General features: G+C 27.9%; 5 protein-coding genes across 14 annotated transcripts; 2 read left to right on the top strand and 3 right to left on the bottom strand.

Moving 5' to 3' along the window:
* The first annotated feature begins 63 nt into the window (after window positions 1–63).
* On the top strand, window positions 64–2,307 carry LOC134838069 (non-canonical poly(A) RNA polymerase protein Trf4-1-like). Its single transcript, XM_063853514.1, has 2 exons — window positions 64–311; window positions 370–2,307. The coding sequence occupies exons 1-2, from the start codon at window positions 299–301 to the stop codon at window positions 2,055–2,057; spliced, it is 1,701 nt and encodes a 566-aa protein (XP_063709584.1). The 5' UTR covers window positions 64–298; the 3' UTR covers window positions 2,058–2,307.
* A 417-nt stretch (window positions 2,308–2,724) lies between these two features.
* On the bottom strand, window positions 2,725–7,037 carry LOC134837959 (bicaudal D-related protein homolog). Its single transcript, XM_063853357.1, has 5 exons — window positions 6,643–7,037; window positions 4,098–4,821; window positions 3,700–3,953; window positions 3,496–3,621; window positions 2,725–3,434 (listed from the first exon to the last, which is right to left on the bottom strand). The coding sequence occupies exons 1-5, from the start codon at window positions 6,874–6,876 to the stop codon at window positions 3,168–3,170; spliced, it is 1,605 nt and encodes a 534-aa protein (XP_063709427.1). The 5' UTR covers window positions 6,877–7,037; the 3' UTR covers window positions 2,725–3,167.
* A 4,220-nt stretch (window positions 7,038–11,257) lies between these two features.
* On the top strand, window positions 11,258–17,088 carry LOC134836867 (WAS/WASL-interacting protein family member 2). Of its 7 annotated transcripts, none has more exons than XM_063852130.1 (11): window positions 11,258–11,276; window positions 11,741–11,796; window positions 12,212–12,341; window positions 12,394–12,684; window positions 12,941–13,134; window positions 13,192–13,250; window positions 13,564–13,887; window positions 13,975–14,096; window positions 14,385–14,695; window positions 14,765–14,984; window positions 15,318–15,494. In XM_063852130.1, the coding sequence occupies exons 3-11, from the start codon at window positions 12,290–12,292 to the stop codon at window positions 15,419–15,421; spliced, it is 1,677 nt and encodes a 558-aa protein (XP_063708200.1). In that variant the 5' UTR covers window positions 11,258–11,276; window positions 11,741–11,796; window positions 12,212–12,289; the 3' UTR covers window positions 15,422–15,494. The 7 variants fall into 7 exon arrangements, with proteins under 7 accessions (XP_063708200.1, XP_063708199.1, XP_063708202.1 ...); XM_063852129.1 differs by lacking the exon at window positions 11,258–11,276 and adding an exon at window positions 11,591–11,624; XM_063852132.1 differs by lacking the exons at window positions 11,258–11,276; window positions 15,318–15,494 and adding an exon at window positions 16,749–17,088 and having other exon boundaries at window positions 11,607–11,796.
* Window positions 17,089–17,552: 464 nt separating this feature from the next.
* Window positions 17,553–19,379, bottom strand: LOC134831524 (casein kinase II subunit beta). 3 transcript variants are annotated; one of them, XM_063845273.1, is made up of 6 exons: window positions 19,309–19,327; window positions 19,148–19,237; window positions 18,515–18,885; window positions 18,266–18,455; window positions 18,120–18,201; window positions 17,553–17,728 (listed from the first exon to the last, which is right to left on the bottom strand). In XM_063845273.1, exons 3-6 carry the CDS (start codon window positions 18,879–18,881, stop codon window positions 17,726–17,728), a joined length of 642 nt encoding a protein of 213 aa, XP_063701343.1. In that variant the 5' UTR covers window positions 18,882–18,885; window positions 19,148–19,237; window positions 19,309–19,327; the 3' UTR covers window positions 17,553–17,725. The 3 variants fall into 3 exon arrangements, with proteins under 3 accessions (XP_063701343.1, XP_063701351.1, XP_063701359.1); XM_063845281.1 differs by lacking the exon at window positions 19,148–19,237 and having other exon boundaries at window positions 19,309–19,379; XM_063845289.1 differs by lacking the exons at window positions 19,148–19,237; window positions 19,309–19,327 and adding an exon at window positions 18,951–19,067.
* Window positions 19,380–19,562: 183 nt separating this feature from the next.
* Window positions 19,563–25,373, bottom strand: LOC134827518 (transmembrane protein 198). Of its 2 annotated transcripts, XM_063840195.1 has the most exons (6): window positions 24,186–24,422; window positions 23,976–24,084; window positions 23,605–23,898; window positions 23,347–23,455; window positions 21,384–21,811; window positions 19,563–21,190 (listed from the first exon to the last, which is right to left on the bottom strand). In XM_063840195.1, exons 3-6 carry the CDS (start codon window positions 23,698–23,700, stop codon window positions 20,753–20,755), a joined length of 1,071 nt encoding a protein of 356 aa, XP_063696265.1. In that variant the 5' UTR covers window positions 23,701–23,898; window positions 23,976–24,084; window positions 24,186–24,422; the 3' UTR covers window positions 19,563–20,752. The 2 variants fall into 2 exon arrangements, with proteins under 2 accessions (XP_063696265.1, XP_063696266.1); XM_063840196.1 differs by lacking the exons at window positions 23,605–23,898; window positions 23,976–24,084; window positions 24,186–24,422 and adding an exon at window positions 25,307–25,373.
* Window positions 25,374–25,385: the final 12 nt, after the last annotated feature.

Here is a 25,385-nt window from a genome sequence, read left to right as displayed (position 1 = left end):
TAATTATTATAAAAGATCATGTTATGTATTCTTAGTGAATCTTTGATAAATTGTTTTTCGTATTTTAAGTTCAAAAATAAAAGAAAACCATACAATTTAAATGATTCCAGTTCTCAGCAGCACATACAATCAATGAGTATGCTCCGAAGAATTTAATACGAAATGAACACAATAAACAACATCGAATAAAGTGAAGGTTCTATAATTTTCATCAGAGTATTTTCAAACATATTTTTTATCAAATTAACTAAAAAAATCGATTCAAATTTAAATCAATATTAACTGCAGGCTAATTGAGATGGATCCTGCGGGTTGGATATTTTAAATTTAGGTTTTAGAAGAAAGTGATCAAATTATTTCCTTTTTTAGTTGCATGGTTTCAACAAGAACAAGACGGACCAGCTAAACGTATTTGGTTAAATATTTGGGAGACAGAGCAAGAGCAAGAACAAGAACGTGAGCGAGTTTTGGCAGCTGAAAATAAAATAAAATCTAGTGGATCTGACACTCCACACGTAACATTGGACAAAACATTTAATATTCAACGGAAGAAAGCTGCCACAGGTGAAAATCGTGCCAGTACTTACAATATGAATAAGAATTTCAATCGATTGTGTGGTAAATACGGCGGGTGCCCATGGCGTCCACAAAACTTTAATTACGGCAGAGGTATTATTGGCTTGCACCAGGAGATTGAACAATTTTATAATCATATGATTCCAACACCCTGTGAACATGCCTTGCGTGTCGAAGTGGTGAGTCGCATTGAACAAGTTGTCCTTTCTTTGTGGCCTACAGCGCGGGTAGAAGTTTTTGGCAGTTTCCGAACAGGTCTTTACCTTCCAACAAGTGATATTGATTTAGTGGTTATAGGACGATGGGAAAAATTACCTTTGCGAACATTAGAAAATCAATTGGCTGTACAAGGGATAGCCAATATCTCAACCATACGAGTGCTCGATAAAGCTAGTGTACCGATTGTAAAATTGACGGATCGTGAAACTCAAGTAAAGGTAGATATTTCATTTAATATGCAAAGCGGTGTTCAAAGTGCAGAGCTTATTAAAAGTTACAAAAAAAAATATCCACCACTATCGAAATTAGTGCTTGTACTGAAACAGTTCTTACTTCAACGAGATTTGAATGAAGTGTTCATTGGCGGCATCTCTTCTTATTCATTGATTTTAATGTGTATTAGTTTTTTGCAACTTCATCCCAGGCAAAATTTTTCCGAAAACTCAAACTTAGGCATCCTGCTTTTAGAATTTTTGGAATTGTATGGTCGTAAGTTTAATTACATGAAAACTGGCATAAGTATAAAAAACGGTGGAAGATATATGCCGAAAGAAGAGTTGCAACGGGAAATGGTAGATGGTCATCGTCCTAGTTTGCTCTGCATTGAAGACCCATTAACACCAGGTAATGACATTGGTCGTTCAAGCTACGGTGCTTTGCAGGTCAAGCAAGCTTTTGAATATGCATACATTGTACTTGATCAAGCAGTTGCTCAAGTAAATGCTTTTCTTAATGACTGCAATAAAAATTCAATTTTGGGACGTGTCATTCGCGTTACAGATGAAGTAATTGACTATCGAAAATGGGTGAAGGCAAACTTTGAAGACAAATTCATTGTTTTGAATCAAACTAAGTTAACAAATGCCTTGTACCGTCGTGGAAGTACTTCCAGTCAAGATTCGTCAGAGGAAAGCGATATGGACCAAGAAGCAGTGGTTCCAGTTGTGTCGGCAACACAAGCTCAAACTATTACTACACAGATGCTGCCACCTGCAGTAATTGTACCAAGCGTATCTGCTATGCCTCAGATTTATCGTCCTCCAGCTTTGCAAAATCAACAAACAATTAAACCATCTAAAATCAACGAACGATTGAATTTAGCTCGTAATCGCAAAGTAAATCAACAACAATCAAGCTCTACATCAAATAGTTCTAAAGAACACAGTGACCGCTCTTTTAGAGATGAACCGAAACGACATGATAATGGAACTATTGGCGATCATACTTCAAATAATACAAACAAGAAGAAAAAAGGTCCATAACTGGAACTTCCTCCGTTATTTAGAGTTTACATAAACGGTCTAAATCATCAATATTATTCAAATGGTGTCCATTTTAACTAACCATTTTTAACATATTTATAAAATAACAACAATAATTTCTACACCGAATTAGTTGAGTTTGCTTTTTCGAAATTGGAGACCTAAAATAACGTAACTTAATCATATTAATACTATATTAATGAAAACATGTATATGATATATTGAAAATAAATATGTAAAAAAAAAACAGAGAACGATCTCTGAAAATAAACTCTTTTGACTTTAGAAATTTGCTTGCTTTAAAAAAATAGGAAAAATGTCATGGTTTCTTATTTTTAAGAACAATAAAACGATATGCTACAAAACTTTCTCATTTAGATTTTTTGATGAATTCCTACGTATTCTTGTAGTATTCGATACATATGTATACAGTTTTTGAGACGTTTGACAAAAATTTAAGATCTTTTCCTCGATTTTCATGAGGAAAATCGCATAATAATTATCATCGTTAATCGGATTCCTTTTGAAAAAAAAGTTATTTGATTCATGTGATTCATTTAATTCAATATTGACAATAGTCAGATGAAATAATGAACGATTTTTTGTTGTTTTTTTTTTTGTTGAATGCCAGAACGAAAAATATTAATTTAAACAACAAAAGAAAGAAAAGAAAAGCTTTTTTAAAAAAATTATTTATTAAAATTAATAAATACTTATCAATAAAAAATAAATTATATCTTTACCAGACTGTTGTGTTATACAGTTTTGTGGTTGGATCAAAGAGGCCACTGTGGTGGTCTATAACTTTAGAATGACTTAATTAGTTTAGGAGGTCTTAATTAGTTTTTATTTACAAAATTTTTAATATATATTTACAGTAACATATCTTAATAAATATTTTCACATATAATAAATTATATTTGAAAAATCATTTTTCAAGGCTTCTTTGATTTAGGTATCTAATTGCTGTGAAAAATATTGTTGATGACGACATTCAGATGTTGCAAAACAAAATAATCGAAAACATTAAAAGAAAAAATGTTACACATATTCTTTTTTTTAATATTTGCTCTTCTGTATTAGGTAATTTTGTGGGAAGATTATACACTTTTATCTGTAAAGGAAGTCTAAAAGCCGACTACGTCGTATAGGCCGTTGAGGTGATTGTTGTTGTTTTACGTTTTGTAATGCACTATCGTTTAATTTATTTCTCATTTGTTCTTCAATTAATTCATGCATATCAATTTGCCATTGTTCCAATTGTTGCAAAAGCTCAACCTTTTGCTGAATAGCTTCAAGAAGCTGACCATTGGCTTGCATAAGTTCAACTCTTGTTTTAGCTAATTCAATCTCAGCCTTAGTTCTCCTTTCTATAGCCTAAAATGAATTTACAAAAGTTGTCTCCATTACGAGCAATACCAATGTATGTAAGACATACCTGATCTCTGTCTTGTCGGGCTTGAGAAACTACTTCATCTTGAGCTAATGTTGAGTTTGAAGCATCATTCCTGGCCCTATTTCTTTCTTCCTTTGCACTTGCCAGCTCAATTTCACTTACAGATAACTAAATTTATCAATATATTTATATGTCATATATTATATCATCATAAATAAACAATTAATTTTATACATCATTACATACTTTGCTTTCAAGCTCCATAACCCGATTTTGTCGTCTTTTCAACTCTTCTTCCTGCTCCAAAACAACATTACGTGTCTGTTCAAACATACTTTTAAATTGTATAGCGTCCAAATTCATGATAGTATGGACCAAGTCGTCTGTAATTGAAGATAACATTCCTCGTTTGAATTTAGTGTCATTATTGGAATCTGATGGTTGAGATGGCGTTGTAGTTTCGAGTGATGAACCATCCATTGAAATGTCCGAATGCAATCCTAAGTAGTAATACATAAAATATAATGTAATTTGAATTTGTATTAAAGCTTCTCCCAATTTATTTTAAGCTTTTTTTTCTTTGACGTATGAAGTAAATTTGAAGCGGCCTCAATATGAAAATTAATGTATACTTTAAATATTACCTGAGTCATCATCGTGACCACTTTTCAGAGTTTGACAAAGAGTTTTTAACTGTTTGAAAACAGTGAAAGCTTCTTTCAGCAACAAAGGTGTGCTATTTTCATCAACTAAGTCATCACAGCCCATTTCATGTAATAACGATTGATGATCTGTGTTAGACCGTTGTGAATCAAAGGATTCCAACCTTTCACTCAGTGTCCCATTTTCTCGTTCTAATCGATCTAACGTCTGAATCGTTATTTTGTATTTAGTTTCTTGCTCACGATTTCCACGTTCAAGAGTGTGAATACGATCAGATGCTTCCGAGAGAAGTGTTTGTAAAGTTTCTTTTTCAGCTGCACTGATTTGTAATCGGTGTTCCAATTCATTCTTTTTCTCCAAAATCATTTTTAGCTCGCTCTTGAGACTGTCTAAACTATTTACATGATCTTGAATACTCATATTTCGTCTGCTACACTGTTCCTTAAACTCTTGTAATTGTGTTTGTAGTTGCATTTCGATAGTATTTGATTTTTGCAGTTCTTGAGAGAGTCGAGAGTTTTGTGCAGTCAACTCCTCAATTAAGGCATTTTTTTCACGTTCACATTGTTTTAATAAGGCCTCTTGTGATTCAAGTTTAGTTTTCATTTCAGAGATATCAGCTTGCAATTCGCTACAATGTGAATCATTTTCACTGGCTGATACCTCTAATTGTCTTCGTAGAACATGTTTATCTTGTTCCAATTTCTAAAAAAAAAAATAAAAAATATTATAATATATAGTTGTAAACAAAAAAAAAATCTTTCATACGATATTTAACTTATTTTACTATAATAATTTTTTAATTAATTTTTTTTCCATAAAATTATATAAAAATAAAACATTTTAAAATATGAATTTTTATGATGTTTCAAGAATTTTCTCGAACATTCTTTGAAGTTTCTCGAACGCTTTATTAAGACTACACATTTTAAAACTTTTTTTAATGCACATTATTTTCACAAAGTTTTTTTTTTATTTTGAAAGATTTTATTTTTGATTTTCGTTTGAAGCATTTTATTTAAATTATGTATTTAAAATTTTTTGTTCACCAAAATTTTTTTCGTCTCGAGTACATCATCAACATATTATCAGAAAGGTTCCGTTTGGTCAGAAAGTTTTTTAACACAGTTTTTTGTGTTTTTTTAGTGAATTTAGAATCATTCATAAAATTTGAAAAATGAGATGAAATGAAATGTTGACACATCAAAGCTTTATATTTTTTGATGAGCCACACGATCATACAATCAGATTCGGATTTATCCATTTTATTCCAAGGTATTTTTTTAGAACGGAATGCTTATTTAAATTTATGACATTATATTTTTTGTTAAAATATAATACTAAATCAATACTAAAAAATGAAAAAAAGACGATCTTAACATTCAAAAAGTTTAAAAATCGGCTAAAATGAAATTTTTGCGTACATATAAAAGACAACACTAATAAAAAGAATAATGTGAATCTAATGAAATATACATATTATAAAATATTATACTTATAAATTACATTGTTATTAATAAAATATTAGTAAAAAGATTGTCGAGAATCTTAAAATAAAGAATACTTTACTAAAAAATAATACATATATCACAAATTATTGTTTTTACTAAAACGAACCTTCTTAATCAAATTTTTTATGCTGCAAATTGAATGAAAAAAACATATAACATAATCTAACATAAGACCCAAAAACGATTTAACTTTTTGGATAGTGAACTATTTTTGATTATCCAGTCTCCTGTTAGCTATATGCCTAATTATAGCTATATAAGTAGGAGAAAAAAATTTTATTTTGTCGATTGATATTTAACCTCACTAAGATATATTCAACTCAATCGATCGATATTACCATGGTATATTTTACATCAAAACAATAATTTATTTTTAGTGGCTGTTCGCTATATTTATAATATTCTAAAATGTTTCATGAGCAATTGCATCCTTTTTTTAATAAATGAGACCTATGAAATAATTACATAATTTATAGTATATTTTTAATTTTTGAAAACTATTTTAGAAGTTAATCTTTGTATATTTTGTTTGAGTTCAATTTAAATTTTCTTTAACATGTGAAACACAACCTTCAACGTTTTTTTTAATTTAATATACATAAATATTATAGAGTAAATAAAAAACCTGGTTTGTTTGAATGCTTGCTTTAGTTGTTTAAGTTATTGCTGTATTTCACCCAATTCACTTCTCTGTATTTGTATGCGTGACTATTCGATCAACATACGATGATTAATACTATTTTGCATAAATATACTAAATATAGTTACATTATAGACTACAGTAACTGCAGTATTTTTTAACAAGCGAAGCATTTAACATTATATTGTTTCGCATAAGTTTCGTATAAAAATAGTTGATTTTCTGTCTTTATTTTTCTAAACCTATGTATGTTTTTATGTTATACGTATTAAAAGATAATCTTTTTTCTAATTTGATAAATATTCAATATAACATGAAAAAAAACTGTCAATATATGATTGTGTTGCTTTCACTAAAGTTCTTTTAAATGTTTACCTCAATTTTCGCATTGTAGTCTTCAATCGTTTTGTCCAGTTGTTTTTTGAGATCCTCGTTTTTTTCTAATAAAGCTTTTCCTAACTCAGCAGCTAGCAATAAATCTGCTTCTTTTTGTTGTAACTGAGCCCAGACATCCGTAGTATCTTCATTGTCTGGAGGTCGCGTTTCCATATCTATGATAAAATCCTCTAATGTTGGCTTTTTTTGATCAGCGGATGACCTTTGATCCATAAATGATGAATGATTGATTACTTTCAGGAATTATATTATTATATTGTGGTTTTTGATATGTAAATTTGTTTTCCTCTATAATTTTCATTTATGGTGTACTTTTAAATGTATATTTTTATTTAGTGTTAAAGGATGTATATATTTTTTTATATGTAATTTATTTTATTATAATTAATAAGATTCATTTTCATCAATTTTTGTATTTTCAATTATTTTTATTAAAAACTTTACTTTAAATTATCAGGTATTTTCATTATAAAATCACAATATTTCACTAGTGTAGTGTCACTAGTATAGTATTTTGTTTGACCTGAAACACAATAAATTTTATCGTTTTTAATATTAACTTAGAGCTAAACACAAAAATCTATTTGATACAACTGTCGTAATTATTTTTCATTTTTTCATAAGTACGAAAACAAAATGAAAACAGAGCGTGAACGAAAAAAACATATAAATAAAAAGTATATATAAACTAAGTAGTGTATAACCGTTTTCAACAATGGATAGTATTCTGTTTCATACGTAACCGCTCATCGAACTTTTTTTACAATTATGGAAAACATGATTCAAGGTAATATTCCATCTGAAAAATAATTGTCATTTATTCTAGAAAATTATTTTTTTTACAAATTTTTATATTGTTTTGGGGTTTTCTGTATTAACTAAAGTTTCATTTTTATATTTTTTTGAATAAAAAAAAAACTATATATTTGAACGAACTTGAAAGAAAGTAGGAAATAATTTTGTTAATGGTAACTCTCACGAATAAAAAATTCGTCAACTATAGCTACCAAAATGCAAACGGATACTGACACGCTCTAACTAAAAAAAAGATATACAAAAGATATAGTGTATTGAGTGGTGAGTGCCTATAAGCCCAAAGCTAGGTATACTTACTTTTGCTGTTGAAACAAAACCATTGAATAATGTAAAAACCAACGTCCGTGAGACGTTCTGATATACAGTCATAGATGTCTGTCATATGTTTAATATATAATGATATATATGCATTATTAAATAAGCAATGGTAGAAACTACAATAAAGTTCAGTTTGGTAATATGGAGTACACTGTTTAAGTATTTAACTTACCTTTAGAACTAAAAAATGAACATTTACCTAAAAGACAAAAATTCTCTGAAAGTAATATTTTTAAGATTTTTTATCTAGATTTATAAATTAATATTTAATAGTTAAAAATAATTATTTCGTAAATAAATAAATGTGTGGAAATTTTTTTTTACAATTTTCAAAATTTAACGGTTAAAATCAGAAACTGGTTTTTGTATGTAGGTTTATGTATGTTACAACTCATCATTTTAATATGAGTCACTCGGCATTACTCTTATAATCAAGGTAAACTTAATGATTTCATTCGTTCACATTATGAAGTCACCATAACTAAAAAATCACAGTATCAAAGAACGACCATGTTTGGCTGAAATATTTATTGATGAGAAAACAATAAATTTAAAACTATGTGCAAAATGCATCTATTGATGTTTTACCGAACATTCTTTTTATATCGTCAACTATTTTCAGAAATTTGATAAGGTTGGTACCTTAGAATTTTAGAAATTTGCTCTTATTGACTATGGAATAAGGTATAAGGTATATGGAAACTATTTTTTAATGAAAATTTAATGTCAAAATACGATATTCAATACAAAAATTACTAATAATTGAATAAATTTTCTTGAAAAATAATGAAAATACAACAAAAATCAGTAATTTTATTTAGTCAATGTTTTTTTTAAACATAGAAATTACTGTTAGTTTTTTATATGCAATTTTATTCTAAAAAATGATGGTTTGATATTTTTCAAAAAACAGTTTTAGAAGTGAAAAATAGTATAGTTTATCGTTAAAATTTTGTATCACAAAATATGGACAAAATACGTGTTGCAAAAATTCAAGGTCGAAATTCATCAATTTTACCATGAAATATATAGTCAAGAAGTCTAAAACTCAGACGAAAAAAAAAATTCGCTATGCCAAATTTGTCTTATTTTTGGATGGACCTCACGATAAGAAAATCAGATTTGGATTTTCATAAATAATCCGGTATTTTGTATTTTTTTAGAATGGAATACTCCATTTATAGAAAGTTATACTATATGTATGAGTAGAAGAAAAAACCATCTTGAATGAAAAGTGCTGTAAAAGTCAGACATGGAAAAAGTTTATTTTTTCTCGGGAACCAAACTCATTTCCCAAAACTATATTTACCCCAAAACAATGAAAAAAAATCCTAAATTAAGTCAATTTTATACATTTTTTAAGTAGTTCTACGAATTTTAATTTTCAAATTATAAAATTTCCCCATTTTTTCTTAAAAATTTAATATTTTTATATGATTATAGGTTCCCGCACTTTTTCCAGGACCGTGTAAAAGTACCATTAGAAAGAAACTAAGGCAAGTGCCCACTTAACTTTTTCCGAAATTCCAAGAAATATATATAATGGTTTTGAAATATTTTAACCTTCAAAACATTAGAAAAATGATTAAAAATAATAAGAATGTTGAAATCTATAAATTTGTTATATTTTGTATTTTTTCAAAGAATAAGACTTATTTTCACAAAAAAAAATTAAAATAAATCGTTTAGAATTTATATCTATATCTATATTTTAAGATTCAATCATAAAATTTGATATAAATTTTTTTTGTACCAAACCTTCGGACAGTCGCTCTTAACATAAATAAAATTTTTTTTCATTTATTTATTCATTTATTTATTTAGACAATTTAAGTCGTGTTACATTGCATAATATCTTATTTAATAATAATATCTAAATTCTATCTTTAAATACAACTTTCATTTCCCTCAAAATTCTACTTCTAAAAGCCTCTCTCGAAATTACATTATCATACAATTTATTAAATTTATCGAATTTTTCAAAGAATAAGACTAATTTTCACCAAAAAATTTTAAAAATAAATCGTTTGGAATCAGCCCAAAATTTTTAAATTTCATAAAAGTCGTAAGAAAATTTCTTTATTTTTTTTTGTTTCTATATCTATATGTACATATATTTTAAGAATCAATCATAAAATTTGACCCAAAAAATTTTTTTGTACCAAACCTTCGGACAGTCGCTCTTAACATAAATAAAATTTATGGTATCATCAATCATTATTTTAAAAAGTGATAGGTACATCAGAACGATTTCAAATAGTACACAAAATTTAAAATAGTACTCAATAAATATTATCTTATTAAACTCAATTTTTTTAAACACCTGGAAATGATTAATATGTACCTATTTTGGAAAATATAAAAATATTTTTTTATTTGTCTCCCTTTAGCCCATTTGATTTTAGGTTTTTGCGAATTGTCAAGTAAGAATTAATCAAAGTTAATCCCTCTTTTATGAAGGAATACAATATAACAACCAATTGTTAATTTTAAATACATTAATTATTGAATTCACAAAAAGACCAAACGGTCCTGGAAAAAGTGCGGGAACCTGGGAACCTCGTTCCCGGGAAATTTTCAAAAATCATATAAAAATATTAAATTTTTAAGAGAAAAATGGGGAAATTTTATAATTTAAAAATTAAAATTCGTAGAACTACTTAAAAAATGTATAAAATTGACTTAATTTAGGATTTTTTTTCATTGTTTTGGGGTAAATATAGTTTTGTGAAATGAGTTTGGTTTCCGAGAAAAAATAAACTTTTTCCATGTCTGAGACCAAAAGAGCTATGGTTAGTTAGATTTTACTATTCTATTCTTTTCATTAAGATTTTTTAAAATTTCCATTGATATTGATGATTGTGGGAATTTTGAATCTATGTAGTGTTATTGTAAATACAGAATTTCAAAATATACTTTTTTTTTAGATATGATACCTATATGAATTAAATCTGGACTTTATTAAATTAAACTATTTGAATAATAACATTTTAAATACTTTTAGCATCTTTTAACATGTCAGCCCTTGTTCATTGTTAACTAATCCTTCTTTAGCTTTTAGTCTGCTGAGTTCTTCGGCTTCTCGATTTGGTTTTGTTACAGTTAAATACAAATAACCTCTATAACTAGCAACTGCTAAACCACAAATTGTAACAGCAACGCATGAAATAACAAATCCTTTATGCAATTTATCAATAAAATTGCTACTTTGCTTATGTTTTTTTAACATATTTCCTTTAAAAGTATAATTGAAATTAAACATCCATATTTTTATTTTATTTATTTAGATTTTACTAGACATACTCACCAAATGATTTTTTCAATTTGTGTTTTATATAGCTTGGTAGATTTTTCTTAAATAATAAAACAGCCCAGTTGAAAGAAAACAATTTTACACTGGGTGTTTATGTTTATTTTTAATATGTTTAATATTTATTAAATTATTTAACCATCAATAACATACAATTATTTCATTTTTGGTAAAAAAAATTATAAAAATATATATAAAGTTTTCAAATCACAAAACATTCACGAACATTCAAATCACAAAAAATTAAAACGTTCCCAGCTTTCAATTCATTTTACAAGCCATGCATACAAAATGATTAATTTGTCAAGTCAATTAAATAAGCACATATTGTATTATTTAAAAAGAAACTAATGTTTCTTTTAAAATTCATCAAAAACGAGACTTTTTCCACAAGTTCAGTTACAAAATATAAACACAAAATAATAGTTAAAATAGAAAAAATATCAAATAAAATTGATAATAATTAATTTGTCAACTGTAGTTTGATAATAAAAATAATTTTTTGCAGTAACTACCCGTACGTTTTGTAAAATGAAGAATATATAAATGATTATGTGAACATAAAATATTTGATACAAAGATTTGTCAAAACAGTATTTCTTAATAATACATTTTTTACGTCAATCGTTTTAGTACAATAGTTAATTACCACTTCAAATATTTTTGGATATAAAACTGAATACAGCGAAGTAAGTATTTTTCATGCAGTCAAATAGACCAAGGCATCGCCCTATTAGATAAAAACTGATATATATATATAAACATTGCGTAGGTCACCCATGCAAAGATTTTTTAATACAGAAAACATAAGTTTGAAAGAATTATCCATTGATCAATTTTTTGAATGTTTTTTATTTTAATTTTATGTGTAAATACTTTTTTTAAAATACTATCATCTCTAATGAAAGATGATATTTGAATGATTTTATTTATGATGTATTTTTGCATATTAAGCTGTTTTTAACGAAGAAGTAGTTCTCTAATTTGAATTTAAAAAACATGCAAGTTAGACCACCTACTTTATTGACGTTAATGGATGACGCATCAATATGGACTAATAGTAAACAAATGACATAATAAAAAATACATCATACATCATTACAGGCTATTCATTGGAAAAGAAGAACAAAAAAAGGAAATCGTAAAAATAAAAAAATAAAAATCTCTAAGTGAATTATTCAAATGGCTGTTCCTCCACCCCCACCTCCAGGTCCTCCACCTCCGCCAGTTATAGGTAAGCATAAAAATTTATAAAATTATTTCTCACTATGTTATTTGAATTGCAGGCAATTTTAATTTAGGCGGAGGATCAAATGCAGGACAGGCCAGAAACATGTTATTAGCAGACATAACGAAAGGGAAAAAGTTAAAAAAGACTATAACAGTAGATAAAAGTGCACCAATAATTTCTGGTAAGGTAACTTCTAATAATACCTCAACTTCGCATGCAAATTTAGGTAGTCAAACGTTAAATAGTAGTAGTAATAGTATAAGCATGAATGGCCCAAAGTTAGGTGGTATTTTTGGTGATATGGCAACTATGCCACGATTGAAACCAGTTGGAAGCAGATCTGCAGGTAAGAGATTCCATTTACGAAATTAAGTAAGAACATAAATAAATTTAGAAGTCAGTAAGTAAGTGCATGTTAGCAATCTAATATTAGACCTAATGATACATATAAATTTTTCACTGTAATATCACTAATTTATTTGTTTTTAAAGTTTTATATAAAGTTATTAAAGTTTTGTTTTTTAAACAGACAACATTTATACATGTTAGATCTTGTATTTAAAATATTATCTGATTAAATTTTACACATTAAAACAAAATAGGAGTAAAACAAAACCCGCATGTTGATAATCCAACACAACAATCAAACACATTATCAAGGCAACCATTAGCAACCAATGGGTCGACAGGGATGGACTTTGGATCTGAGTTAGCCAACAAATTAAAATCCAGAAATAAACCTGTAACTGAAAAAAATTTGCAATTAAACCGAGGTCCTCCTCCACAACCACCAAAAGTATTTTAATTTAATTATTTTGAAAGACAATTCAAAATTATCATATTTTTCTTATAGGAAACTGATCAAAACATCGAAAACAAAAACAATTTGCCTGTTATTGGCCCAAAAAAAAGGTAAGATTACTGCGTCAAAGAATCTCCTAAGTCTACGTATTTTTTCTGTCATTTTATATTTTCATCATAGATTTTTTATGCTTAACCGACATAAATTGCGTTTTTCTTGAAGTTGTATGTCGTAATCGATGACATTTTCAAGAATAAAGAGAGATCACACAACACATAAGAAATTAACCATTTAACATACATATACTTAAAAAGCATTCGCTTTTAAAAATTACAGAAAAAAATCATAGATGTTGGAGACAAAGCACCTATTATTTTCAATCATTTATATAAACTAAAGAACAATATATTTAAAATTAAACAGCGCTTCCGCATCTTCATCTCCAGTCTCTATGAATGAGAAAGCTTCACCACAGCTTGTGATACCCAGTAGTACAGGAATGGCTATTTTACCAAACAAATCTACGCTTTTTTCTTCAACGCCTACAACAGAGTCATCTCAAGCACCGTCTTTTAACATAAACAGCAATATCATGAGCAATACCTCTGTCCCATCGCAAAACAATGTAAAACCAATAGTAAATCATGGAAAACCAAATTTAGCTCCAAAGCCACCGAATATGGTTCCTCCTACGGGAAACGGATCCCGTGGATCTGTAGCTAGGCACCAAAGTATGAGGTCCCCAAGGTATTTATAGGTTTTTATTTATTTACAGCGCAACTTCATATTTTAAAAATATAGTAATTTTCTGATTAATTTTTTTTTTTCATTTAGGTCTCCACCTATTATCGGTGTAGACGGTCCAGTATTTACAACTAGTGCTAGTAAATTTGGAACTGTTCGTATCAAGGGCATGTCACAAGAACAAATTAATCAACCATTTAATATGTATCCAAGTAATTTTTTTCATTATTGGGATTTACCTATACTATTTACTTAAGGGTGTTTAAGAGTTTAATCTAACTAATAATATAAGTGTTATATAAATTAATATAAAAGCTGCTTGAAAAGTATAGGTTTTTTTTATTTAAATGACATTGACCTTTACCTATTTTTTGCAATTTTTATATAACATATAACATTATAACATAATATATACTATGTACTGAAAATACGCCTTTAAATTTATAGTATTGGTTGCACTCACAATTTAACTCTTAGTTATTTGAAAAATATTTCTTTAGGTCGACCTATAGAGCCACCACCTAAACCACCTAGTATGAAGACACCGCCTTCTATGCCAATCAAAAGTGTATCAAATAGTAATTTGTCAAATTTGCCACTTTCATTAAGTTTGGGCACCGATTCATCTAACTTGAAAAAACGAAACAATGCGGCCATAACAAATGCACAAAGTGAAACACATTTAGCAACATTGAATCAAAACAATAGCTGTTCTCCAAACCATCAAGCGCGTGTTGACGAGCCGCCTCCCTTGCCTCCACATAGAAATCCGCCGGCAATTCCCAAGCAGTTACATAGTTTGAAGACAGTTGTAAGATTTTTCTCATATAATTTTTTCTCAGATTCAATAAAATAATTAATGAATTCTACTTTTTTTAAGGCACCACCTCCAACACAACCTCCACCTCCTCCTACAAGAACTACTTCGACTATGAATCGACAACCTCAGATAAATCAAACATCTTCAATTAATCGTATTATCAGTGACTTGGAAACAAAGTTTGCTGGACGGTTTCATACTGTGAATGAGTTTCCTGCGCCACCTCCGTTTCAAAACAATCACAAAACTTATCCAAGTCATAATAAACAGGCAATAAAAGGTGAGTAAAGAGCTTTTATTTGAGGTTTATTTGACTTGCAAGATTTTTTTTTGTCTTGGCTTTCATTCTTATTCTATAAGTCATTTAATTACTTGTAGTTTATTATATTTATTTTCTGAAAAATCAGTATGAATTAGCTCTATAAATTAGGTGTAAGTAAATAATGAATGTTAGTTTTATTTCATGATTAAATAGCATGTCAATTTTGGTCTTTTTAGTTTCTTTAATAATTACCATTGTTTAACATTTAAATTTATACTTTCTATTATTGGTTTTACTCTTTTCGTGAACCAAACAATTGAAATAAAATATTTATTACGTAAAATTTAGCAGAAAATCGCAAAAAGCGTGCGCCAAGTCCACCCACATGTAGAGCACACAGCGGATTTTTGCAACTTAGTAGTAAAATGTTTACAAGTGATTCGTCAAACTGTTAATTAATAAATAAAAAAAGAAAAAAAAATTGTTTTTGTTTGTAAAGTTAAATTGAACTAATCTTATACATTAAAATAGGAAAGAGATATAAAAATTACTATAAATACTATATTAACCATATTGCTATTACTATATGTAAAAATCACTTTACCACGATTTTTTATTTAACTTAGAGTTTTATTTTTTATTTGGATCTACAGTTACTTATACAGCTATTGCCAAAAAAATAGAAAAAAATAATTTAATAAAGATTTTTCTTCGAAAATTTGGAGTACAACCGAAAATCGCTCCGAGTCACTCATTTTCGGCAAATCAATGCGGTTTTTTATGTTAAATGTTGTTTTTTTGCCTTTTTTAGTTTTCTAAAGACAATTTGGATTTGGTTTTTTTCTTCAGAATTTTTTCTGTTTTTTTGTCCAAGAAAATGTCACATACTTTGAATAGGCATTGACAAAATTGAAAGTATGTACCAAGTTCAAACCAAAATCAATTGATTTTGTTAAATTAGAAAATAAACCATCTTCATATGTAAAAATTTCCATACATTTATAGAAAATTTTAAAAGTTTTTGAAGAAAAATCTCATAAAATTATTTTTTCCTATTTTTTTGGCCATAGCTGTATAAAGTAACTGTAAATCCAAATAAAAAATAAAACTATAAGTTAATTAAAAAAATCGTGGTAAAATGCAACAAAACAAAATAGTTTGCATCGTTATAATCAATACACTACATTTGTTCTGATAGTTTCAATTTTTCGAAATACTATTTAGGAAATTTTTTTATGCACTGTGATAATGTCTCGATTTTGCAGATGATTCATGAAAAAAAACTCTTGCGTTCTTAAAAACAATTTTACTTTTTGTAACCAATAGGAATAGTAAAAAGATGACCAATTTCGAAATTTTAAAATCAGACAAAAAAAGACGTAAATATATTTGTTTCTAAAAATTCTTCCAAAAATTTAACTTTTATTTAATTAAATTTCTATTTTTGCCAATGTAAGCTAAGTAGATTTTTTCAATATTCAGTTCAGTTCAAACTTGAAAATAACGTAATCTAAAATCAATTGTATTCAAACAATAAAAATCTTACTCAAATATGAAATAAAAAATTCAATTTTGTTAAAATTTATTAAAAACTCTATTACTTGATCAAGGTGATTATACAATAACCCACCTAAGCATAAAAAGGGGCATTCTGTGGGTTATTACTAAATATATTACTTGTTTCCAATCATAAAAATCAATGAAAATAACTAATGAACAAAAAAATTTTTTTTATGTTTTTTACCAAGAAATATAATATTAAATACATATATTTTGCTTCAGGATGAAAGTAATTGGCATCCAAACAACAGATAACAACAGAAAGTGAACAAGACTCAATATGAACGGTCACCATTCAAATAATATATTTGTCACCATTATATATGTACTAAAATTTGTGTATTTGATTTAATGAAAGAAATATTTACCTAAATAATTAATGAAAAAAATATTCAAAGTTATTATAGCTCAAAATATGAATAGACCCAGCACAAAAATATAAACAATATCCTAAAATATATGAATTCTAAAAAATAGGTTTTTATAAAAAAAAACTAATAAATAATATTTAAATAAACATTCATCTACAGTTTAAAGTTTGAAAACATGTAGGAACATTATCACTTTACTAGAAATATGAATTTAATTTTTCGAATTTTTTATAAACATTTTTAATATTTCCTCTCTTTTGTCTAAAAAAAAGATAAATATGAACTAGTCACATGAATAAAATTTGATTTTACATATTTATGTAGACATTAAAAATATGTATAAAACTAAAATAAAATAATCTATTTTGTTCTTCAATAAAAAAAAAATTAACGTAAATGACAAATAACTACAAATTATATTTTCTTTATTTTTGGAAAAAAAAATAATTTAGTGCCTAAGTATAATGCTGATTTAACATAAAATTCTATTGATAAATTGTTGATTTATTAAAGATATACGAATGTACTTAAATAACACAAATAATAAAGGATATAAATTACTTTTACAATACTCTTTATGTTATTGCATTTGTTATGATCGATGCTTCACAAAGAGCCTAAAAATGTTCATTGAATGAAAATCGTACTTAATTTTTATTTTAATTGTTTATTGTTTAACATTTTATTTAATCATGACATATGCATTTTATTTGTGTTTCAATACAAAGAACTTTTCGCAACTCTTTATTATAGTGTAAGTATGATAATTACTCTGTATGGACTTCTTGATTACTTCAGATGATATCTTTTACTGCGAATGGGGTCGTTTCACTGGAAATAAAATAATTTTTATTTTTCATAGTACAACTTTCTTCGCTTGGTTTTTAAATAAAATTTTTGTTTTGATATTTATGAACGAAATGTGTTTTCAATTGTTTTTTTTTTAATTTTCTTATAAATGCGCAATCAGAGGCGAACTGTTTGGAAAGTAGGTATCTATAAAAACTTGGCATAATATTGATTTTTCTTTGCTTTAGCTCATTATGAAAAATAGTTTTAGTATTTCATATCGGAAAAAAACTTTGTTTTTGGTTCTTGTCTTGATTTTTTTATTGCTCATCAGGAAATTTTTCGCGTTTCCCAATGACCAATACGCCTTTGTGCGCGTTTACTTGGCTAACACATTTTAAATTCGTATTTGTAAAACTTTATTTTTTATTACCCCGCGCAAAGGTGCTTTAAAGTTGGCCGCTGCCTGTAGCTGAATTTGATAAGCTAATGAATGAATTTTGAATCCGTATAATCTAAGAAAAAAAAAATTATTAAAAAATTTTTTTTTAAAAGTTATCAATAGTAGGTAAGTATCACCTTGGAACAAACTGATTCGCTGGTCGTTTTGGGCGATATTCGGGATGTACCATGAAAAGCATATGAGGGAAACCAGTGCCAAAATAAGCACCATCTGTGTGGTGATGACGAGAAGATTTTGGTGTGTAAACATCAACGCATTTAGGGCAGTAGGACTTAACCATAGCTTCGCCAGGAACATCTGATAAACCTGAAAAAAAACATAAATGGCTCATACTACATATTTTGTTTCTAAAAGAATTCACTTACCCAAAGGCAACATGGGCTGACTCTCACAATACACACGTGGACAGTGTCCAAAGTCACCACTTTGGTATTTTTCAATCATTTGAGCAATACCTCGGTTAGTCAAAATATAGCGAGCATGAATCAAACCATAAAGCATTTCGGCTGCCTGCTCTATTAAATCCGATTGGTTTGGATTATCTTCAAGCTCATCTTCTGGTTCTAGATCCAAAATCATGTCTAGCGCTTGTCTATAGTTTGGTACTTGTTCATTTAATCCAGTTAAGTTAAACTTATCCTGAATATAGTCCTCGTCCACTTCACAAAAAAACTCATTGCCCCGTAATCCACAAAACCAAGAAATCCATGATACCTCCTCAGAGCTACTCATTTTTCTATATTACAAAAAACGAAAGTAAGATGATGTTTCCAACATAAATTGACATAAAATAAAAACCACCATGTATTTTAATTCGTAAGATGTGTGCACACTAATGATTTGGTGTTTGAATTGTAATAAAATTTTTAATCAACTTAATTTTTGAATGGAAATATGAAAATATCATAAAAAATGTTTCAACATTAAATTCAGATATCTCACATTTTAATGCACAAATACAAAAAAAAAATTCAATATGACGGCAGCAAAAATCTCACCCTATTGTCTATTTGTATTTCTATGAGAAACTATCTCAGATTTTACTGCAGTTGAAGCAATTTAGAATCAAGTGATGAAGAAATGTTTTCCTGCTTTTTTATACGTTTTATTAACTCACACACAAAAGCTGCCTTCCTAAATTAAAGATAACAGATTTTACCTTTTTAATCCTTCTGTAGTAGCCAGCTTTTGAAGACAAGGAACTCACCATTCAGACAGTGGTATTTAAATACATTGGAGTTTATATTTCCCCATGGCAAAATCAACTTCTTCAAAGAATAGTCTTTAAAAAAACCAGTACGACCTATGTTTTTTTTTATATTAAATTTATTTATTTATAAAGATAATTCTTTATTACAAAAGATTATTTTTATGCATATAAATATTTATTTAATAATAATAATAAATGTGTTTGGTTAATAAATATTGTTCATCAGATAAATATATTACAGTGTTTTTTATTATAGGTTTTTTATGAAACACGGCTTGAACTAAAATTTGCTATTATTCGTCTCAGCATATTTGAAAATTGGTTTGCTGTCACCATAGATTTTTTCAATCTTTTGTTTTTCCGCTTGACCATAGTTTCCAGCTATCTCTCCTTCTTGATAATCTAAGCGTTCATTAAAAATATCCCAAAGGTCTATGTTGATAATTGGTAATTCAACACAATTGAGGAATGGAGTGCCATTTATTTGATCGTGTAGACTTTTTCTTAAACTCACAATTTGCAGACTTAAACGAAGATTTTCTTTAGCTTTATAAAATTTCCATTTTGCTTTCATTTTCTCCATTTCGCGTGCTCTTTGTATTGTATTGTTCGTCTGAATATGACTTTCAATGTTCATAGCCTTCTGCGTTAAAGAAAACTGATTTTAAAGACATTTAGAACATTTACATTCAGAGACATTACAACAATGTATCTAAATGTTAGAAAATGCTCGGTAAAATATCTGTTTGAAGTCATGTGTTATAAATGATGCGGCTTTAGAATTTATATTGAGGATTTAGTAAATAATTTATCCTCAAAAGTGTATTATTTATCGCAACCTTTTTATTTACTTGTACAAATAAACAATAACATCATACATTGGTAAAAATTGAGTTTTTGTCACATTTCTTAATAATTTAAAAAATTGTTGTAGGAATGCTGGCTATCTATTTTGATTCAACTGTTTTTAATGTTTACTGGTAATATGTAATATCTAGTTTGTTTTTCATCTGCATTCCATGAAAATAATGGGGAAAATGACGCATCATTCAATAATAGCGTCGGATCAAAAATACCCTTTTAAACCACCACCACCTTATTTAGGACTTTTATTTTTGTCTACTCAGAAGTTTTTTGCTGTTCCAGCCCAACTTCATTCGAAACTTTTCTCAAAATAACTAATAAAAAATACATATTCTGGCATATATAAATACATATGTATATTGAAATATTTTCAAAAAAAAAAAAAATAAAATAAAATAAAATTCGTTTAAATTATTTAAATCTTTGTAAAAAAATTACTAAAATGATTTTTTTTAAACTATTAAGGTTGCTCCTGAGCGGATTAATTTAATGACAAAAAACAAAATTGTTTATAAAACACTTATCTTAGTCATATTGGTTCGTTAATAAAGTTTATGCGGTTGACATCACAATCTGCTAAGTTTGTCATATGCGTAAGATCGCTTCTATTTGTATTATGTTCATTTGAGCTTGTTTTTGTAGACGGTTCTGAAGAAGGTCCGGATTGTACACGTTTTTGCAGAGCTGATACAAAATTTTGAGATATTATATCACCCCGGGCAGTTCTTACTTGATACAAGTAACGGTATTTTCGTTGCCTGGCTTCTTCGCGAGTTTCGCGTGGACGATGTCCAGAAGATCTGGAACGTTGACGACGTCTACGACGCTTATGTCGTTTATGATCAATACGCCATGCAGTAATAAAGCATTGTACCAATATTCCTAAAATAGCTGCTATTGGCCAAGAACATAGTAATATACCTCCCCAACATTTGGGATATTCTAATTCTGGTTTTACGTTGACTAGCTATAATTAAATTTAAATATATATATATCAAATATAAATAACTCAAATATTTACATACATGGGTAATTCGTTTAAACTCGTTGTACTTGTGGAAATTAGGTCGTTATTACTCACATTTTGTCAGATACATCAAGAAGCCTAATTTAACAAGTACTACAAATTTCGATGAAATACCTTCATTAAACCTACTCACCCAATCTATAGTTTCTAATCCATGCATAAAAAAATCAATTGAACAGGTAATCATAAAAGATCCAAAAAAGCTTGTCGACAATATTGTTATGAATTTACCACAACAAAGAGCCAAAACGGCAAAAATTATTGCACCCCCACCAGTAGCCACTAATAATTCTTGCTTTCCAAATATTTGATCGGGAAAACTAACAATACATGCAGCAATTGCGGCTGCTGCTAACAAAGCTCCACAAAAACCCCCGATCAATACAGATGCTATTGGATGTGCAGATCCTAATATTGCTCCAAAAAGACCAGTCACAATGGCTAAAGCAGGTACAGTTTCTCTACCTAAAACTGTGATCTGTCCTTGTTGTAACCACAATATAGGCCCAGCACCAGTAGCTAAACCAGTCAAAAATCCGATAGCTCTTAAACAGCGATATCCTGTTCACAAAAAATGATTATAAGTACACAATAGACTTATATTAAACGAAAAATAATTATTATATTAAAGAGTGATTCATTCCATATTGAAGCTACCAAGTCCGGAAATCATGTTTTCAACTTCAAAAAAAATTTTGGGGTTGAAAGATTTATAAAAGAACTTTTGAAAATTTAGGAAAATTTGGCCTTGTTTATTTCGAAAGTTTTCAAATTCAACTTTTTAGAGAAATTATGCCTGTTCTAGGTTGAAAACATTTCAAATTTAACGAACATGCAGAAATATTCCAAGAATTTGTGTTAAGATTTCGAGATATAGGTTTTTCATTGCAGTACACAATAAAAAATCTACGCGCGACCTCAACTTCGATTTTTGGCGATTTTTAAAGCAATTTTTGAATTTTTGGTCGAAAATCAAAATTTTTTTTCACAAGGATTGTTCGTTGTCTCGAGTAGATCATTTTTCGCTACGAAACATATGCGACGTCTTGCGTACGTCTCACGCCTTACTGTGTACTAAGACGTGAAGTGACGAAGTGAAGTGTAACATATGTTACCATTCAAAGAAGGAAATTGATAGTGTTTTTTATGTACTATATATATAAAAAAACATATTTTCATTTTCAAATTTTGGAGGTCCTTCGTACAAACTTTCTTAAGATTCGATGATTTTTGTTAGGAAAATATTGATTTCCGAGAATTACCAAGAGCTTTCTGGTAAAAGAAGGGAAAATCGTAAAGAAGATTTTATTTTTTATACTTATTTATATGTATTGTAATCGAGTGGCTCGATTTCCGGATCTGGTCGTTTCAGTATTAAATTCGTCATGTTTTAAGATAAGCAAGCTCAAAACGAAAATACATACAATAATAGCATACAAAATTTTTAATGAATAAAAAAAAAAAATACAACGAATGGACTTGCAATTAAACACAATAGCGCCTTTTCTTTTCTTTGCAAATGTAAATGCGCTAAAAATGGTATGATTGCAACTCGCTCGACAGTACGATATGAAATCTCTTATATGAAATCATACATAGGTAAAAATTATTAACTTATTTTTTGATTTATTTATTAAATATTTTAAATATTAGTGCGAAAAAGCGAAGAAAAAAGTGGATATTTTTATCACATTTCGAAGAAAAAAATGCGATATTACCTATACATAGTAATTCTAAGGGTCAAAAGTACATTTTCATGCAACGAGTCAAAAGGTGATACTGGTAAGTACAAATTTGTGAAGTGGTGAGTAAAAAACTTTAAAATGAGGGTTACAAAAAAAACGTAGGGTAACATCGAAAACGGAAGAGTATTTCGTTCTTAACATGACTACTTTTTCTATTTTCATTTGATTGTGCTCCACTTGTTTTTTTAGTTTTTCAGACAAATTTAAGAAAAAAAAATAGAATAAAGTAGAATTGTTATGGAACAACTTCTGGATGTTAATTAGGTATTCTTCTTCTTATATGTACTAAAATATAAAACAAATGACAAACAAACTTAAATTTTAAGATTAAATTTTGTTTTTTTTTTTTACCTAATAGTGTATATACAATTCCGAAAACAGCTACGGTTGTCCATAACAAGATTTGAATGGTGTCTGGGGGTTTTCCTGTTCCAATGCAATGTGGTGTTTCAATAGCTCCCTTTAATTATTTTATCGAATTAGTTAGTTTAAAATCAAAGACAAGTTCAAAATAAATAAATTAGGTATTAACTAAATATCAAAATTACAAAATTCTTCTGTATTTCTTGATGACGGGTAAATAAATTAATTAAAATATTCTTTTATTACCTGTATTAAAAATGGCCAAACAATGTGTGTTGTATGAGATGGATTTTGTTCCAACGATATATTTTTTGTATTATGATCATATTTATAATGCATCATTCACTTTATATTACTTGTTATGAATTTTATAAGATACCACTATATAAGGTGATTTTCATAAATTCATTTGATATTTCTTAGCTCTATTGTAATTAAATTTGATGGCGGCTTCTTAAATAAATGTTTTATGAATTTTGTGTATGGACAATTCACTATAATTTAGGCAAATCTATTTACTGCATTACCTGCATTGGTATGCTATAGAAAAAATTTTTAAACAGTTTATACATATTTATTTTAATAAATATTAAGTTAAACATATTTTTTTGTCTCACCTATCATGAAACATTTTAGTGTTTTTTGTTCATGTATGTAAAGTATTGTGGGTATTTCTCTTATCATTTCGTCTATTAAGGAATTGGTTTCAACAGGGCACACTTCATACTTTGATTGGAACATTTTAATATTATAAATATATCAATCAATCAAATTAATTTATATTTGTTTTATATATTTTGGTTCAAATTAATTTTTTTATGACCTACCGTAGTATTTTTCCTCTTCAAATGAAATTTTTAGAGTAATACATATTATTTTGTGATTCAACATTGCGCATGTCGGTTAACTGTGTTTTCCGACAAAGGATCACAAAGGTTCAATACTTTAATTCTCTGAGAGGTTACCGTAATAAAAAATATGTTGTGGAAAAGAACACAAAAAAATAACAATGATTTGCGCTTCAATTAGTCGTAAAAACAACCACTCTAGTTCAACAAATATTCGGATGATAAAAAAAATGGAGCTGATAGAAAATTTTTAAAGTGCGCGAAAATGTTATTCGATCGGTCAACGTTCTTTTATGTTCGTAATATATATATAATATATATATATAATATATATATATATAATATATATCCTATATATAATATATATCCATATATATAATATATATTATATATATTATATATACCTATATATAAATATATATATTTATATTATATATATGGAGCATTCCATTCTAAGAAAAAATCCCGAAATCCCGGATTTTAAATTTACCTATAAAAGTGCAGATCGAAAAATCGGGTAAAATCAAAACCGTGATTTTGGTTGGTATTTTTAAAATGGAATACCGAAATCCTGGATTTTGAATTTAAAATCCAGATTTGATTACCTTATCATGATGTCCATCCAAAAATAAGAAACTTTTGCTTTGGCGACATTTATTTTCGCCTTATTTTAAATTTTTTATCAATGACTCAAAAATTTTTAAAAACGCAAAAATATCACATTTTTAGCCTTTCTGATTAAACGGTTCGTTTTCAACCATATGTTTCATGGTAAAAATTGATGTTCTCGAGACGACAAACAATCCTGGCAGACAAAAAATTGAAAATAATAAACTTTAAATTTTGACCTTTTTTCGCTACACGGATTTTTTCCATATTGTGTGATAAAAATTTTTTAAAACTATCATAAAATTTTTGAAAATAAGGAGAAAGCTTAGTCAGAGCAAAAGTTTCTTCTTTTATGATGGACATCACGATAAACTACTCAGTTTTTCATTTCTACTACTGTTTTGTGGGATAGTCCAGAAAAATCAAAACCGTGATTTTGGTATTTTTTAGAATGGAATGCACCATATTATAATTTTAGTTTGAATTCCTACCGCATTTCCGCTTTGGTGGCTCCAAACAGGATGTTGACAAGCTGACTGCAGAGCCATCTGAATTCGCCTTCACGCTAAT

This window comes from Culicoides brevitarsis, chromosome 1 (genome assembly GCF_036172545.1).
Source record: "Culicoides brevitarsis isolate CSIRO-B50_1 chromosome 1, AGI_CSIRO_Cbre_v1, whole genome shotgun sequence".
Lineage (NCBI taxonomy): Eukaryota > Metazoa > Arthropoda > Insecta > Diptera > Ceratopogonidae > Culicoides > Culicoides brevitarsis.
The sequence above is the reverse complement of the archived record's forward strand: the minus strand, read 5'-3'. Positions and strand labels throughout refer to the sequence as shown.